General features: G+C 48.7%; 1 protein-coding gene across 1 annotated transcript in view; it reads left to right on the forward strand.

The window, feature by feature from the left end:
* The first annotated feature begins 587 nt into the window (after positions 1-587).
* Positions 588-18,247, forward strand: part of ADCY5 (adenylate cyclase 5) — a 187,065-nt gene continuing 169,405 nt past the window's right edge. The window contains 1 exon segment of the mRNA XM_015868778.2: positions 588-1,883. Within this exon segment, the coding sequence (XP_015724264.1) occupies positions 879-1,883 (1,005 nt within the window). The 5' untranslated portion in view covers positions 588-878.

Genomic DNA, 18,247 nt, shown 5'->3' on the forward strand with positions numbered 1-18,247 from the left:
GGACGCTGCCGGCCCTGCCACAGGAGCGCGGTGCGGCGCTGCCCGCAGCTCCAGCCTACAGCCCCAGCACTGCCTGCTGCCTACAGCCCCAGCGCTGCCTGCAGCCCCGGCCCGCAGCTCCGCTCCGCTCGTCCGGGAGGCGCCGCCTTTTTGCTTTTTTCCCCCCTCCCTCCTCTCGCTTCTCCCGGTGTCCCTGGAAGAGGCGCTCCCGCCGCCCGCAGGCGCACAGCGGCGGCCGTGTGCATGAGCGGTGCGGCTGCCGCCCGCCGTGCCGTGTCGCCGGGGCTCCGCCGCCGCTGGGAGGCGAGACGCGAGCCCGGCCCGCCCCGGGCAGCCCCCACGCCGCGCCCAGGGCCCCCCCCGCAGGGGATGCTCCCTCCTCCGCCGACCGCCGCGGCCCTGCGAGCCTGAACCTCCGAGCCCTCCCCGCCGCCGCCGCCCCGGCCCCGCGGGGTGGCCGCTGCCGCCGCCCGCCCCGTGCCCGGCCCCGAGCGGCGGGTGCGGGCCGGCGCGGCGCGCTGCGATGCGGCTCCCCCGCCGCGCCCGGAGCCCCCTGCGGCCGCCGCGGCGCGGCTGAGGGCGAGCGGCCGTGAGGAGGGGGCGGCCCGGCGGACCCTCGGGCGGCGCCGCGTTCCCTCAAGGGCTGTCGAAGCTCCGGGGCCGGCCATGGCCGCCGCGCTGCCCTGAGAGGACGTCCGGGCTTTGGGGGCGTTTGCGGGTTTTGGCTTTTTTTTAAAAAAAAATATTTTTATTATTATAATTTTTTTAATAATTATTTTTGAATTCCTTAGCTCTCTTCCCGTTGTGTTTTGGGGTTTTGCCCCTCACGGCTGGGAGCTCCCCCCCCCCGCCTGCCCGACGTCCCCTTCCCGCAGGGCATGTCCCGGTCCAACAGCGTCAGCCCCCCGGGCTTCGGCGGCCCCGCGCCCTGGGCGGCCACCGAGCAGCACCGCTCGGCCTGGGGCGAGGCGGAGGCGCGGGCCAATGGCTACTCCTACCCGCCGCCTCCCAACAGGTCCTCGGGCAAGAAGGCCTCCCGCATGGCGAGCAGGTGGCGGAGCGAGGAAGACTACGAGCCCCAGGCGAGCCGGAGCCGCGGGGAGAGCGGCTGCAAGATGATGATGAGCTTTAGGTCCAAATCCGCCTGGCAGGAGCGCGGTGACGAAAGCCGACGTCACCGGTCCCGCCACCCGCCCGGCGGTGATTCCCCCGCTGCCCCCAACAATGCCAGCCCCCGGGAGCAGGGGGAGGTACGGCCCCGCTCGGTGGAGTTGGGGTTGGAGGAGAAACGCATCAAGGCCAAGATCGAGGAGCTGGAGGAGGAGGACGGGGACGAGGGGGACTCCGAGGTGGCCTTCTCCATGGGCAGCTGTTGCAGCAGCCTGCTGCAAATCTTCAGGTCCAAGAAGTTCCAGTCGGAGAAACTGGAGCGCCTCTATCAGCGCTACTTCTTCCGACTCAACCAGAGCAGCCTCACCATGCTCATGGCCGTGCTGGTGCTGGTCTGCGTGGTCATGCTGATCTTCCACGCCGTGCACGGCCACTATGAGGTGTCCTACGTCGTGGTGCTCTCCCTGGCCATCCTGCTGATGGTGGTGCTGTGCATGGTGTGCAACCGCAACGACTTCCACCAGGACCACATGTGGCTGGCGTGCTACTCTGTCATCCTGGTCATCTTGGCTGTGCAGGTGGTAGGGGTTCTGCTGGTGTGGCCCAGGAGCGCCTCAGAAGGCATCTGGTGGACCGTCTTCTTCATCTACAGCATCTACACGCTACTGCCGGTGCGGATGAGGGCTGCGGTTATCAGTGGAGTAGTGCTGTCCGCCATCCACCTGGCCGTCTCCCTCAAGATCAACGCAGAGGATAAGTTCCTCCTCAAGCAGGTAGGCAAGTCTCCAGCCCTTTTATGTCTGCACGGTGGCCCCAACTTGCCCTGGATGAGCTGAATAGGTGGGTTTGTTGGGCCATCACCTGGCGATGGATGGGTTGGTGTCCTCCAGCCTGAAGCCTGAGTTGCCTGTTGCTGCATCGTGCTGTGCCTGATGGTTGCCCATAAGCTATGTTTTCTCATTTCTGGATTTCACTAAGGGTCTTAATGTTTAGGAAGCCCACCTGAAGGGTTTCGAGTAACCACGTTGTTGCTGGCTGGCCCTGCCAGTGCCCTTCAGCTGTGTTTAATGTCAACAGCTTTGCAGTAAGCACACCTGTGGAATGGTGTCCTGCGGGCTGCCGCTATGTGCAGAACATTGTGTGGTCTGTATGGGTTCAAGGCTGTCCTGGTGAAGAGTGCTGGGGTCTGAATAGTTCTGGTGCAGGGCTTGCAGAGCGTGTCCTTGGAAGTGATGGGTGAGATTTGGGTTTAGCAGGAAGGTGTTTGCTCTGGAAATAGCGATGGTGGAGAAGCCCAGCATTTGTGTGCAGCTAGCAGAAAAGAGAAGTATAAATGCAGGTCATTAGCTGTGTTATCATGTTAAACTGGAGCAGCTTGGTTTGCGGGAACAATAAGTCTATTATTGAATGCGTTGCAGTGCAGTTTTTAATTACCATATCTGTACAAGCAACAGCAGCGCAAGGTGCCTCTCTCCTTTTGGAAGCGTGGCAAGTGGCTGTCGGCTCCTGTGCTCAGCACCATGGGGACCTCAGAGCAGTGACCAGGAGTGTCAGGGTGTGACAGTCACTGTGCCTATGAGAGGCAGGGGTCTGGGTGAGGAGCACTGCCACAGCCTGGGCACCCATGTGTTCGCTGCTATCAGGTGCTGGGCTGCCTGCCGACCTGTGGCATCGTGCACACGCAGCCTTGTGCCTGCCTCCATCTGACCTCGAAGCTGCTTTGAAGCTTTGCAATGTCAGGAACATTTCTAGGGCTTTTTTTTTTTTCCCCTCCTTTAAATCAAACTCCAGCATACTCAGGCTGTCGCAATCTGCCTTACAAAATATCCCATCAAGTTGGTTCATTTTTCCTCCCCTCCTATTCTTTCTCCCCCCCCTCCCCAACCCGACTCAGCTAAGCCTTTTGGACAGTTTCTGGCTTTGTTCTTAGCTTGTTACAGATATTTTTTATAAACTGCACATGGCATATATATATATATTAATGCTTGATATAAATGGCTTTTTGTACATACGCTGCAAATGAGACAGTGACTGTTTTTCTGCTGGACTTGGAAAAGTTTGCTAATGGACTCGGCTCCTCCTTGCAGGGCTCTGGTCCTACAAAGCCGTAACTTTATACCGAGGCTTCTCCTGTTGAGTTCAGTGTGTTGGATGGAGACTGTGTTCCTACATATGAAGGCAAAACTCATCATGTTTAAAGCCGAAAGCCTCCATCTGTTCATTTTTGAGGCTACTTGAAATATTATGTTGGAAAGTGTTGGTGATAGTATCTTAATGGGAAGGAGCCTATCTGATTGCCTCCCTCGGTGGAGAATTCAGGGCTAGAGCAGCTCAGGATCACCGTGCTTTGCTGCAGTGTCAGTATAAGGGTTCAGTTGATGATCAGCGTCTTAGGAGTCCTCTCACTCTAATTTCAAAGGCAACACATCTCTTTGCATCGTGCTTTAATCCATCAAACACCCTTCTCTGTGGTCCAACTGAATTTGCAGGTCTGTGTGAGGCCAAGCATCAGAATCCCCACACGTTTGCATCCGAGCATGTGCTGCTGTCTCCGGCTGGTGCAGGGCTGTGAGCTGCTATCTCCAGCTGATAGAGAAATCTGCAGAGCTCGGTGTCTCAGCGCCCAGCAGGCCTTCCCTGCCGGGGCTGCTTCTGGTTGCCATAGAGATCTGCTGTGCTCTGCTCTGCCCCACTGGGCACCTCAGCCCCGCTGTCCCCTCTGACTCACATGGGTGAAGGTGATGAAATTGGCAGGAGAGGGTTAAGCTGCTGCTGGTGGCTGCAGTCAGACAGTCACCTCAGCCTGGGTTTTGTGGGGCAGGAGTGGGGATGAAGGCATCTGTGAGGACGTGACTGGATGGTTCTGTATCCACAGCACTGGTAGAAGGTCTGCTGGGGATGCGTATCCCTCCAGTCCCTTTGTGTCACAGTATTTTAACCATCGTACTTGAGCGGGCTCTTTGCAGAGGCCTTTTTTTCTTTTGATCTTCTCTGAATTGTTTCCAACCAAGGACAAATTGTGCGTTCCTGCTGTGATCCACCCCAATTCTGGGCTGAGCGACTCTTGCATGGACTCCTTTTTACCATGCCACTTTTTACCACGCTCTTGAGCCTCGTAAACCTTGCTTCTTCTGTTGAGAGAAAGGGTGAAGTCCTTGCTCGTTGGTCCCTTCTAGGAGAAAGGCAACTTTTTGATTCCCTTTGTGAGAATGCACAATTTGTTGTCTGAGGGCCTTGCTCCTTGCCTCTCTGTCACCAGTTCTATGGACTTCTTTACAGCGCAGCCCTCCTTATCCCCTGGTTCAGGAAGGGGTTAAGGCCGTTTGCTATTTCAACTCGGTGAGGTGGTGGGAATAAAGGTGGCTGTGGTTGTTGCTTCCTAGCTGAGCTGCTTTCTTCATATTTTTGGGGTCACTGGACTCTGTCTAGGTACAAGCAGTGGTCTGGACTTCTTGAATTGATGTTTAATTGGAGCAAAAATGCTAATTAGTGGGAATTATTGCATTGTGTTCAAAAGTTATTGCATGGTGAGGGAGGGAACCAGAAGAAATTGAGAAATTACTCGCATCCAGAGGCTGCTGATAGAAGAAGAGCGTAGTCCTGTAACACATTATTCCAACAGCAAACAGTGATCACTTACAGCTTTCTTGTGTGTACCTATGATCAGTTCCAGGGGTCGGTTTGGGGCTTATCAGGGAATGACTGCATTTATCTTCAGGTTTAAGATATATTTCATGCTCTGGAAGAAAGAAACTATCTAACTAACCCGCAAGCTCTGTACATATGCATGGGGGGGATCTTGCTGTGCATGGGTTGCAGATGCTTTGCTGAAGTCATGTGAGTGGCCCAACTGCCCTCAGAGCAGCAGGTCTTGTGTAAGCTCTGGCATTTCTGTGCGAGTGGGGGCTAAGGGACAGGCAGTTTCACAATGGGGTTTATTGGGCTGTGAATCAGTGTTGAGAAGTGATGGGGATGGTGTGTGGGAGAGGCGGGGGACCAGGAGTGAGGGATAAGAATGTAATATACAGACATCAAACAAACCCGTGGACTGAGGTTAGATTTACTCCGGCTTTCCCATCCAAACCTGTTCCATTGTAACTGTTTGAGGTTCCTTGTTCAAGAGTACAGTTAAGGCTTTGTAGTTTATTAACTCAGTGTGAGTGGGTGACTGTTAAGGTACCACAAAAACAGAAGGCTGGGAAAAGATGTATACAGGTTTCTTTTTAATTTGTTATTGTGTGATATTTTTTTTTAATTTTTTTTTTTTTTTTTTTTGGTCTTGCGTCTATAACCTCTCACTGAAAGAGGAGCTGAACATCTCAGATCTTTTCCCTGTGCAAATACTATTGCAAGCCTCCTGCAAGGAGTCTGTAATAGCATGGCTGTAAGCTGCTGCCCCAGCACATGCTCGTGTTCTTGGCACTCTGTTTCCAGGCTCCTGATGTCGAGCTCCCTGTTGCATAGCCTGTCCCTGCACCTTCACTGTAACAGCGTTACATGAGTACTTTTCATTCCTCAGTTTTGAGATGTGTGTGTTGGCCTTTTCTCCCTGTCAGTCCGAGTTAATGATATGTGATGGATCCACAGCTGCACGGTGCCTCTCTCCAAAGTGCAGTGTTTTGATTTAACCGTTTCTGTGTTGGTACGAAAACATGCGCAGTCTTTCCCTGAATTAACTGTCACTTCAGCAGGACTAAAAACAGCTTCTTACTGTAATAGGATATTGACTTGTGTCTTGTGGGTATCTTCTAGCATCTCGTAAAGATGCTTTTTAGATGCAGTTTAAATGGCATTGTATGAGAAGCTTGCTGTGTAGCAGGAGAAATAGTACTGCGTGTTCCATCTGGGCTGCAGCATGCTTGAGATAAGTAGGTGATGACTGATTTTGAGACTAACACATTCTCAGAAGTGCGTTACTGAGACGCTGCGTTGCCCTTTCATTGTCTTCTGGTGGCATTTATTTACAAAGCAGAGATGTGCTACCTGAAGTGCAAGTGGATCTGTTTGTTTGAATGGCTGTACGCTGCCCGTTTGACATTAATGTTCATTTGGGATGTGATTTTTCTAGCGCTTCATAGCGTCCTGTTCTGCATAAGCATTGCTGCTGGGAGAGCGAGATGTGCTCCAGCAGTGCTGACAGCTGAACCGCCTGAGCCATAGCTTGAACTTTCTACAAACTGACCATTTGAGGAGAGGAAAAAAACGGCAGCCCGAAACATTCGGTAGCTGTTGCATTGATAATAGCCTTCCCAAGTGTAATTCTCTAACAGAGGTAATTAATTTAATCCCTGAGGTATTGTATATCAATTAGTCCTTAGAAGCAATATCGCCTGTGTCTCTAGGGAATGAATGCGTTGCTTGAGGTTTATAAAGGCGTATCTGTTTTTCTTATCTGTGAAATTACCCTGTGGTCCTACCACCTCTTCTTCCCTCACTTCTCCACCCCCGCCCTTCCCACCACCTTGACTTTTTGGCATTTTGCTGCAGCGTGATGCCCACAGCTGTGGACAGGTGTGTGCGCCTCAATCCTACAGCACAGTTATTGACTTGTCCTTGCACGTCCCAGGCTGGATGCCTTGGTGGGACACAAACACAACCCTTATCCTCTGCTGCAGACCCGTGTTCCAGGGCAGGACTTCTTATTTACGTGCTCTTTTGTTACTTACCACGTTCAATGATTTTAAAACCTGAACTGCAGTGGAAACAAAAATGCTGATTAGCTTCATGCTAACGACTCACTGGAACTGGCTGCGTCTTCCCAGGCTTGGACCAGCTGCAGCACTCCCAAAATACCCTTTTGCTGCACGTTCACCACTGCTGGCCGTGCTGCTGGCTGGGACTCTGCCCAGCTGCAACGTGAACTTTGGGCATTAGGCTGTTCCAATGCATTCAGCTTGTGTTTGATTAGCTAATCTTTCAGTCATGCACCACAGCTTCCCCTGAATCTCGGAAGGAAAATGAAACAATTGCTAACTTTTGGGGCATTTCAGTAGTGGGAACAGCTACGGTTTTTTAGGAATAGCTTTGTTTTTTGTTTTGTTAACGGCTATTACTCCCATCTTCTCACCAAACCCAAAGACCTTTCCTTCTGTCCTGGCATGAGATGCAATAAAAGGAAAAAGCCTCCAGCAGCAGCTGAAACACTGAGAGGTAAAAATTGCAATTATTCCAAGGGCAGTTTCCATGTTTGCGGTAAAGTGGTCCACCCTGTAGCTGTGAGTGGCTTCTGAGAACCAACCTCTGCTTGGAGAAATCCCTGTCCTCTTTTTTTTCTAATATTTTCTTTTTATTTTTCCCCTCTCCTGTGCAGGTGGGTGCGGTTCAGGAAAAAATACCCACTTTTGTTTGGGAAGGTGGAGGACAGGGCTCCAAGTTCTGCTCCCCTTGGGCAAGCTCAGCCTTCCTGTCTGCTTTATACTGTAGCATTTACCTGGCACCTTGCACAGGCAGAACGAGCCCATCAAATGCAGTGCAGGAGAAGCTGGAGCTCAGCAGCTTCCCCCCAGCATTAGAAATGCTGCAGCACTGCGTGGCTGTTTCAGAGCCCAGAGGGGTAGGATAGTGACAACACATGTGTGTGTGAGGAATGCAAAAATTCACAGCTTCTGGGAAGTGGGTGGGGTTCCTGTAGAGCTGAGTGACTTTTTTCATCTCCCGTGAGTCCTGGGTTTTGATGTGGGATGCAGCCAGCATTAGTGCCTGTGCTCCTTCTGAAGTCTAGCCTAGCGATCTTGGCTTGTGATATCTTGCATCCAGGGGATGTTCTTTCTTCTTTTTGTTTTTTAATTGATGATACTTGCAGAAAAATCTCTTTTTTTCTCTTCACCCAAGATGTATCCAAGATGTATCCTGCTGCTGCCAGAAGTTTAAATGGATCCATTATTATGGAGTCCTTAGGCTAGGTAAAAACCCAAGGGGAAATGCCATGCGAATGAAAAAACACAACCCCAAAGATATTAAAAAAGATAATCTAGTTGTGAGGGGGTGTGAGAAAGAGACAAGAATGTTAATATTTGTCTCCTGAACTCCAGGATGTTCTCACCTTATCGTGGAAAAGCTTGAGGTTTCTAGCACTTAATAAGATCACACATAAAATAGCTGTTAGGCCAAGACAAGAGTCAAAATGCTTTTTAGCACCTGCAACTGGACCACTCCCAAGAAAATCTTTGCTTGATGCTTTATGATGTTGATGAACCTTGGGAGCCTCAGTGCTGGCGGGCAGAAGAATGGTTGGTTGGTTGGATCCCTTTAGCTAAGCTGGTTCTTCTGCAGTTTGATGAGTTTTCAGGTGAAATGTGGAACTTCCTCTTCTTTTTGTGAAGGTTTGTACACACCTGTGGAATACCCATAAAAGTTCATAGTGTGAAATGGGACTTTATGGTACTGCAGTACTTTGCTATTGTGCACCCTCTGCCTGGGAAACTTTGCTTTCGGGGAGTTGAGCTGCGGATTAAAGCTGCTATTTTAACATACACATTTAACATATAAATACAATGTACACATTCCACTAGTATCAGAGTGCATCTTTGTGGACAGTAAACAAAGGACTGTGCTGATGCAACAGGGGAGGAATATAAATGAAGAAAGTTGTTGGTTCTGTTCTGTGCCCCCCCTCTCCCCCCCAGATATTAGAAATCAATCTCTCAAAGCAGCAGCTTAAGCAAATTGTTTATTCCTTAAACATGTTTGCAGCTTGTATAAGACATTCTGTCTCACTTCATAGTTAAAAGAAAAGACTGTGACATTGCTTGCAAGAATCTGTCATAAAGTATTTCTAATGCAGATGCTTCCCTGGCTGCGTTTTCCCCTTCAAAAAAGCCGCAGCTCCTTCCCTTTATTCCCTTCCATAGACTAAATGTAACGAGCGTTGATCCCCATGTACCTCAGGCTCTGGAATCAGAATTCTTAGGGCTAGCGCTGTGGTGAGGGACTATTCAAATCAGTATTTCTAAAAACAGTAGTTTGCCAGTCAGCCCACAGATGACAGCGCTCAGACATGCTTGCTGAGTGATGAATTCTTTCCATTTGCTGGGAGGTACCCAACGGCAGCTTTGTCTGTATTCTTCCTTCGTGTATGAGGATGTACGCACACGAGTGGATGGACAAAGGAATACGTTCTTAATGAAGATGTTTCCAACTAAGTAGGATTTCTTATTTTTAGGCAAGCTGTTACCTGTAATCTTGTAGAAGAAAGGCAGCAATGCTGCATGGTACCAGCAAAGGAAGATGCTGTGCGCTGTAGTGGGGGACTGTAATTACAATGTCATTCTAGCTCGTTAAGGATAACTGCAGTCTTTAAAACCGTTAAACCAGAGGGAGGTTACCAGTGGGGGAAGAGCTGTTCTGCAGAGAGTGTGCTGGATCCTAAGGCCAGGAGGAGTGCTGAGGTTGCTGATGCAGTTCAGTGAACCATTCCCTTGCACTTAATGATGGCTTCTGCTCGTGGCAGGTAAAACAAGCTGAAATGCTGAATGGATGATGTTTGTCAGCTGAAAAAGGAATTGGCATTGATCTCTGACCTGGTGGTGAACTGAACCAGTGCTTCCGCCACATCTGTGAGACAGGTTTATAACACCCCGTGATGGAATGTGCTGGGGATGTTTTCCTACCTAAGGTGACGTCGGCTACTTAAAGCGTAACAAAGTCGTGTTAGTTTGTGAAGAGACTTTGACATCAGGCCCAGATTTCATGCTCAGTAATTACGTTCTTACCTTTGTAACTGTTGTTGAACGCAGCATTTTCTTTGCTCCATTTCTATTCTGGTGGCTTTGACAGAACACGATAGCACTATGAGGTAGCTGCTGTGCGTATGTGGGTTTTACTACCATAGCTGAGACATTTGCGAGGCTGGTAGCAGGCCAGAAAAAATTGTGTGAGTAGAGCTCAGGCTTGTTATCTTCACAGTCACATTAATGTGCTGGAGCAGGCGCTCTCCCACTGCTCTGATAGATACACTGACAACTTTTGAAAGCTACAGAACTGGAAATGATGTGGTTGAAGGATGCTTCTGGAGGCCAGCAGTACATTTGTACAGCATCTGGCACAGCTGGCTTGAATAAGGGGATCCTCGATAGGCTTGGCATGAATCCCCTTTGGTGGGTGACTTCCCTCAGCTGCTGGGATAGGTGCCCTTGGTTTGTTTCAATCCTGACCCATTAGCACTTCAGGGCTGCTCCAAGGGCTCTTAGAAGCGCATACTTTTTGGAACCATGCTCAAAATGTCTGTGAGCAAATACTTAAGGAAGTGTATCCTGAAAATATTTTCCTCTCTCTTTAGATAAAGTTTGGAGACTGCAATTTATTTTTCCTTCTTAATGAATGTAGATAATGAGTATCTGGCAGTAGCCATGACACAAAAGTTTTGTCCAAATAATGATGTCCAGGAAGAGTAATCACAGGTGGATTAGGTGACCCATAAAAAAAACCCAAACAACCCAACTTAGCGCTGTATAGAAGCTGTTGTCCACAGCTGAAATCACCTTATTTTACTCCTGTGGATGCTAATGGACCCAGTTAACTTAATTCATTTCCAGAGGGAATGCAAACTAAATGAAGTCAGGCTTGTCGAGAGGAGTGTGCACACAGGTTTAAATAATCTTCAGTCTTTGTTGATGAACTTTTCTGAGCAGACAAATGTTTACCGTAGTATCTGCAAGGTAAGACTGTAGCTAGTGTGAGATAGGAGTATTTCTGTTATTAATGTAGAAAGCAGCATATGTGGGCAATGCACTATTAAACAAGACAGTATCATCCTCTGTGCTGTGTGCTTGCCCCTTGGCATAGGCTGGGCTGTCTGTGATGGGGACAGTCAAGAGAGGAGCTCATCTGTCAAGCACAGAGCTGCATCTCAAGAGCCTGGGCAGGAGCAGCTCCCTGACAATTAATCATAATGGCCAGGCTACCTGCTTCACCCTTTAAGTCCCTGTTGCAGAGAGATCTAATAGGAACCGTACCTCTGTCCAAACCCTACCCCCAATCTTTGTTGCCTTGTCTAGTTTTTATTTAGCACCACAAGAAATGAGTGGAATCTAAAAGTGTTCTACCAATCACCAAAAGTACTTTTTTCCCTCTGGCTGCTTGGGAAGTGCCTTTAACTCCCCTCAGGGCCTTTCTGTATGAAGGGACAGCTGGTGTAGAACAATAGGGACTGATTTGTAGCGATCAGCCTTCACCTTTCTGAAAGGCATCTGTCCTTACAGCAGTGCCTGTGTTTCAGAGGGGTGCCCCTGGGAGAGCTATGCTTCCAGTCTCTCTGCCCAGCCTGACTCCTCTACGGGTCCCTAGAAAACAAAACCAAATACGTTGAGAAGAAATTCTGTTAAAACTTATTGGTGAGAGGTGTGTTTTCCTCTCTTCCACCCACATGGTGAGCTTTTGGGTTTGCAGAATTTTGGTTGCATGTCCTTCAGGAGCACTGTGTGCCAAGGAGGCTGCCCAGCTCGGTAACTGAGGTGTCTTTCCCCCACCCTGGTGTCAGCCCAGCTCAGCAGAAGTTGCTTTCCTCCGCTTATTTGGATCAAAACGGTCTGGGAGGTGCACGTGTGCACCTGAACTCGCAGCTGGGCATCGTCTTGTGAGAAAACAGTGTCGAGGAGACAGGAGCAAACACAGATGTAGCTAAGGATGCTGATTTCAGATTCTGCTAGGAGGGAAGAACTTAAACCCCTATTTCCAGAGAACCCTTAAAATAACAAGAGAACAGCCTCCAAAGGGACTGCAGTGTTTCGGTGGCTGTCATCTGTCATACCTTGGTAAGAAGCTTCAAGCTTTATTTGTGTTTGTCCCAAATGTCTCCAACAATCAACAAATCTGAAAGGTCCCTCTTCAGTCTCTCAATAAATTCTAACGGGTAGTTTTATTTAAAACAGGCTGCTGCCCCACTTCCCTCCATTTTGCTTTGGTACAAGTGGAGAGTGTGGTTGAGAGCGTGACCCAGCAAGTATTATTTTGGAAGCCTTACCTACTCCATGGGATTAGAGGTAGTGCCTACTCCCTTACACTTCATGTGAGGGCAATTAGTGCACGTGCATGGCAATTAGTGCTGCAAATGAAGTCGACACTGGTGTATTCTGCCTCTTTAATGGCTTGCTTTCCTCCTCTGCCAACAGAGCAACCAGGCAGTCTCAAAGGAACCTGCTGCCTTCTGATACTTAATTTGCTTCAGGCTTACCTTGGCATCTGCCTCTTTCTTCTGCTGCCCAGCCTGGCCCACCTGCCTGTTCCTTCTACCTGAGCTGCAGAGAAACACTGCACGCTTCTAGAAAATCAGGCCATGACTTGCACAGTGTGCTGAAGTTCTCCAGCACTGTCTCTCCCTGCTGTGCTTTATCTTTCTCCATTTCTGACCTGTTCTCTGCAGAACATTGGGGTGATTTCTGACAGACTGGAAGTGGCATCACCTGGCAGGCAGACATGCATGTGGGAAGCCATAGAACCATTCTTTTCATTGAGGTGCCAGGTTGACAAGGACCTTAAATTACCTGTGCTCCACAGCGTGACCATATGTGACTGTCTGGAGTGCATGTATCCTGCAGTATTGTCAGTGTGTGTGTGTATGACCCTTATGTAAGGAGCTACATAATTAGTCTCTAAACCAGAACATTAACTGTTCCAAAGGATTTTTAAAACAAGTGGATGGGGAAGGTATTACAAAGCAGATGGGCAGCAGAGGACTCCCAGTTAGAGAAAAAGCGAGGGGTTAAAACACCAGAAGAGACCCCTGGAGACACTGACAGCAGGAGGGGTGTGGAAGGTGCAGGTGGAGTGCTTTGATTTGTTTTGTTGTGGACTGACTGTATGGCTTCCCTTAGTGCAGCAGAGCACCTTACAACATAGACCACTGGGTTTGTTTTCTGAGTGCCTGCCATGCAGTATCTGTGCAGCGGCCCTTTGTATGCCTGTGAGTAGGAAGCTGGTAGTTTATGGAATGTTTTTGAGGTGGAAGCTAATTTTTGTGATGGGTGTGATTGCTCTGGGCAGGAGTATGGAGTAACCAGCTTTACACTGAGTGGATGTGGTAGGCAGGAGTTCAGCACTGCTCCTTTCAAGAGACAAATTACCTTAGAGGACCTCTTCCCTGCCGATGGCTCAGGGCTAATGGTGTTGCTTGGGAGCATTTTCTTGTGCTCCGCTGATCTTTGAGAAAGCTCTACTGTAGGCCAGTTTTTCCCTTGTTCTAAGCAGAATTTGCTTGCACAGAGCAGCAAGCAGGCTGGTGCTTTCTAGGTAGTGTGGGTGAAGTGCTGTTTTGCTGAGGAAGTAGGGAGGTTTTTATTTAGCTAGTGTTAGTATGCAGGTGTTTCCTAACTCTTCCATCCTGAGAATCTACACCATTTTTTTGCTGGCAGTTTCTCAAACAGAAGTGTGCATCAAGCCGTGATGTTGTGCCATCAGCACCACTGGTCACAGTGATTAAAGGTGGGGGAGTTCTGCCTTCAGAGCAGCCTCCAAAATCCTGGCAAGCAGCTGCCAGGGCTTCTGGCAACTTTTGTGAGGGAAGGGGACTGGCAGACAGAAACTGTATGGAGGCAGGACTGCATATCCCTGCTCTATGAAGTGGTGAACATATGGAACAGACCGTCGTTTAGGAGGTCTTGGGGGTGGATTATTAACAGCAGTGAAAACAATGCTGCAGGAGCACATGCATCCACCCTGGCACTTTGCATGCATGTCGTCATGGAATTTCCAAAGAGGGCCCTAAACAAAACAGCATTATAGAGGAACAATAAAGCATTGTCGGCAGCAGCCAAGGAAGCTGGGCTGGCACCTCTTTCCATAACTGGGACCCAAACTGGTTTTTGTTCACAGAGTTTCTGGAGTTGTAGCATGGACAGCTGTATGTTAACCTCTGCCTTAAATGGTCTGATGAAACCGCTACAGAAAATGGTGATAGGGCTTTGCTGGACCATGTTAGCTTGAGATCAGTGCTTGCATTTAGAATTTGTTTAATGTTGATGGTTTTAGGAAAACTAGCTTTTTTTTTTTTTTTTCTTTTTCTTTTTTTCCAGATCATTGTAACTTGCCCTAAAGGGAAGAGCTTGTGAATCAGAGAAATTCTGTTTGAACAACCGTGTCTGTTAGAGTTTCATTGCTTTGAGTTGGGAGGTTGTATTTCAGCCCTGTTTCATGACTGTGTGTCTGATCCAAGGCTCTGCTGAGGTTTGCAGAGCTCCTCTGAAAGCTGGGGTGCTTGAGGTGTGTGATGAGCAGTGACTTGGTCCTCCTGGATGGGCATCTGAATCATTGTGAGGACGTCTTACCAAGTGAAAATGGATTTTAACATACATGAGGCATCTAATACTTGTCACGGTGAACCTATGGAACAGCTTGTTTGACCTATCTGCTTTACAGGATGAGGAGAATGCATACGGCTTCCTGTGATCCTTGCCTTTTCTGTCTTAATATCTAGGAAGGGGGCATGGTCTGAAGAAGGGTTCATTTTGGGTCTGTTAACCTACCCAACAGTTCCCAAAAGCACTCTTAGAGCCTAAGCACTTCACATGAGTACGCCTCAGGCATCCAGTATGAGTTAGGTGTATGTTCCCAAGTGGGCCTTCTAAATGTAGGCATCTAAAAACATCCTAAAATGCATTTTTTTTTAATTGACTAAGTGGTGTGGCAGCCTCTTCTTGCCTCAAGTCACTTTTACAGAATAAATAAGAAGCTTTTGGGTTTCTGTATTTACCACTGTGCAGCCAAACTTCTGGAGGTAGCAACACTTGAATAGGCATAAGCTGCCTGACAGAGCTGCAGCAGGTTGACTGGTTACGTGACCAAGAGTAGAAATTAGTGTGGTAGAGCAGTGAGGATTCTCCCAGCCCCGTTGTTGGCCAAGAAAAGCTGGGATATTCTGTGGGATTGGTGGAGCTGGTCTGTAGGACTTGGGGTGGTCAGGCTGAAAACAGAGAGCGTGTGTGCAATGAGAGTAGGCTGGGATGGGAGGGTCATGTGGGCTGAAGGGGGATTAAGGGGGAGTAAACCAGTGGGATGGTGCATGGAGATGAAGGGAGGCAGCTATGAGACATCATTTGAGGTTATTCTGTATGCGTGTCAATTCGTTCCCGTTCTTTTGAAAGCAATCCTTGCTTTCATTATAATAGAGGCCAGACCAACCACTTCTTAAATTTTCTTCTCTCTTTTGAACAAAGAAAACGTTACAAAGAACTTGCAATTAAAATGAGTTGTGAAGCATTATCTGGTGCCTGCTGAGCAAAATATCGTGAACTGGCTGAATTAGCAGCTGGTAGGATGCAGTGAAAAGCACAGAGCCTCGGCTATGGCAAAGAGGTGGGACACCAAAATGCACCAAGTATGCCCAAGCTCTGCTGCTGCCTTGGCAGTGGATGTATGGCAGCAGGCAAATAATGGCTGCTCAAAATTCTCTGAGGGAGGCTTCAAAGAAGAGGCTGTGGGGAAGAGAGAGCAAGGGGTTGGAGGAGGCAAAGGCGGATTCTGAAGCTGAGACCTAGAATGTCTTGCTTTGCATCTTATATTGGAAATAATGCTTTACAGAAGTTTTCTGGCACGCACGTGTTTGTCCTCTATTTCACGTGCAGCTTCTCCATAATAAACAACACTCAGCTGGGACTGACAATAGAAAAATTGTAGGAAACTTTTACCAGACAGCTCGTTGGTAGGTCTGCCTCCTGTTTTGTTCTTGAGCTTTTCTGTTTTAAAGGAACCATCTGCTGCGTAACTGTAAACATTGCAGACTTTGCAAGCAAGTTTTACTTTTGGAAGGTCAGCATCCATCTGACACAAACTGCTGGCAGGCTCACATGCCCTGTCTCAGTGCTGCCACCTCTGCCACCCCTTCGAGGCTCCTGGCTTTTGGAACTGGGCAAGGCTAACTCTGTGGGTCACAAACTTCCCACAGCACGGTGATGGCTGGCATCTGACAGAGCTGTGGACAGAGGAGGCTGCTGCATCCTGTTGTCCTATGGGATGTTGGCATGGATGCAGGCTCTGCAGCTGAATGGATGCACTTCATTTTCTTTTTGCAGGATGTTCTACAGGGTCTGTTTACCAGGTCTTTCTCAGGCAAAGCAGAGCATGGTGCTGAGTCCGTCTTCTTTCTGTGCACCTTGCTTGGTGGCATAGCAGTTAAATGAAGAAGTGGTTTTCAGAGTGGCTGGGGTCTTGTATTGCAGCATTGGAGGTCTTGTGCTGTTGCATAGGGTAGGCTTAACACAGCTTTCTTATGCTTTCATTGAAGACATGTTTTACCTATTTGGGCTTCTTCCAAAACGAAAAGGGAGATATAGGCTGCCAGAGCTCAATGGAGGGAAATAGAGAGGTGCTGAGGACTGGAGGGATGCGAAATCCTTGTTTATTGATGCAGGGAACTCAAAGGGGGTTGCTGGAGGAAGCCCTGATAGCAGACACACTGTATCAGATGGAATTTCTCCTCAGCAGAAGATAAATCTTCTAGTCTGCATAGCCTGGCACAGCATTTGCTGTGGCAGCACAAGTATTTTTTTGGCATGTTGACGCCTAAATCTGGGAACTGGCAGGATGTGAAATTACCTAGGGAAGGGGGAGGAGGATGCTTGTAAACAGTGCAGGGGAAGGCAGTACATGTAGCGGGCTGATTTGTGCTTGTGTGGGTGAAATTGTGGGTTGAGTTCAGCATGGGTGAGATGGGCCAGAGCACAGATCTTGAAGGGGTTATTTCTGGTTTAATGCATCCAGCCAACAGGCCCTGACCCAGACGTCACTGGAGGAAAAGAAGAGAAAGCAGTCAGCACATCCGCTGTTAGCAGAATGCTCGGGTCACAGGGCTGGGAGCCCAGGGTCCCCAGTCATGGTGCATGACTTTAATCCCTTGTCTTTAGTAACTAATTTTAATTTATCAGTCTCATCTTTGTTAAACCGATGAGGAAATTAATGCATGTTTATAGAGACCACGCCACGAGTGATATGAGGAGCAGCGAGTTAATGTTTAGCAAAGTTCTTCTGAAGATGAGGAGCGGTATACAGGTCCTGTTCTGACTGTCTCAAGGTTAGTCTTGATGAAAAGAACTGCTGTTTTAGAGTATTTTTCTGCCACTGCTATTGCACTAAGCCTAAAATATAGCTGCACGTTCATCCACTGCCCAGCTGATTCTGTATAGCATTACAAAAGCATGCTGAGTAGAGGTGTATATCCTTACAAGCTGGAGAGATGAACGTCAGGTGAATAAAGCCGGGAGAAAGCTGACCTAAAAAGCATGCAGAGCTGAGTGACTCAGATGGCAGTGTGCCCCAAAGGAAACTTTCAACAAGGGTGATTCATTAGCAGTCAAACACTCCTTTTTGTTTTCCTGCCCTGCTATATTTACATTTTGAAATGGGTGCACATCTCATTGCTAGCTGAAGTGTTCTTCCAAATGGGAAAAAGGAAGATGCTGTGTTTAATGTTTGATAGGCTGTGTGGCTTGGGCTACAAATCAAGCTTTATTCAGTGGGATTCTGGTATATATTCTGAAAGGTACCACAGACATTTTGTACCAATAACACCAGGTTGTGATTTAGACGTGCCTAAAGAGAGTTCCAGGCCTGGGTTGTTGCCTTGTGTGCATAAAAGGGAGAGCCCTCGAATTTGGCACATAATCCATGTGAATTTCAGAGTATGCTGAGGGATCATTGTGGGTCCTTCTGCACTCAGAAATCCCTCTGAAACCAGATGTACGCATATGTGAACCATGCCAACTGCTGTGACCCGTGCTGTGACTGCGAGAGCTGCTGTCCCCTCCAGCAGCAGTGAGTCCCTGCTTTCCGTGTGGTACTCCCGGCCATGTGCTGTGTCATGCTTGCAAGGTTCCCGCTGCTGCTGTGCGAATAAGAGGTTTCCTGCATCAGCATTGTGCTAGCAACAGCCACCAGCTCCTGATTCACTAAAACTCAAGCATGATGTGGGCAGGCTGGTGGCTGTGATTTACAGGGCTCTGCTGGAATAGAAAGCCTGTTGTCTATCAACACATTGTCCAGGCAGCACAACAGGGCAAGGTAAGCACTGGAAAAGCAAGGTCAAAATGCTGACAATACCGTATTGTATTGCATGACCCTGGACAAGTGGTTGACATGCCTTGCTTCTGCTATTCTGTGTGAAACCAGAGTAGTGCTTGCTTTTATAAAAATGCTTTACGGTCTGTGGGTG

This window comes from Coturnix japonica, chromosome 7 (genome assembly GCF_001577835.2).
Source record: "Coturnix japonica isolate 7356 chromosome 7, Coturnix japonica 2.1, whole genome shotgun sequence".
Classification (NCBI taxonomy): Eukaryota; Metazoa; Chordata; class Aves; order Galliformes; family Phasianidae; genus Coturnix; species Coturnix japonica.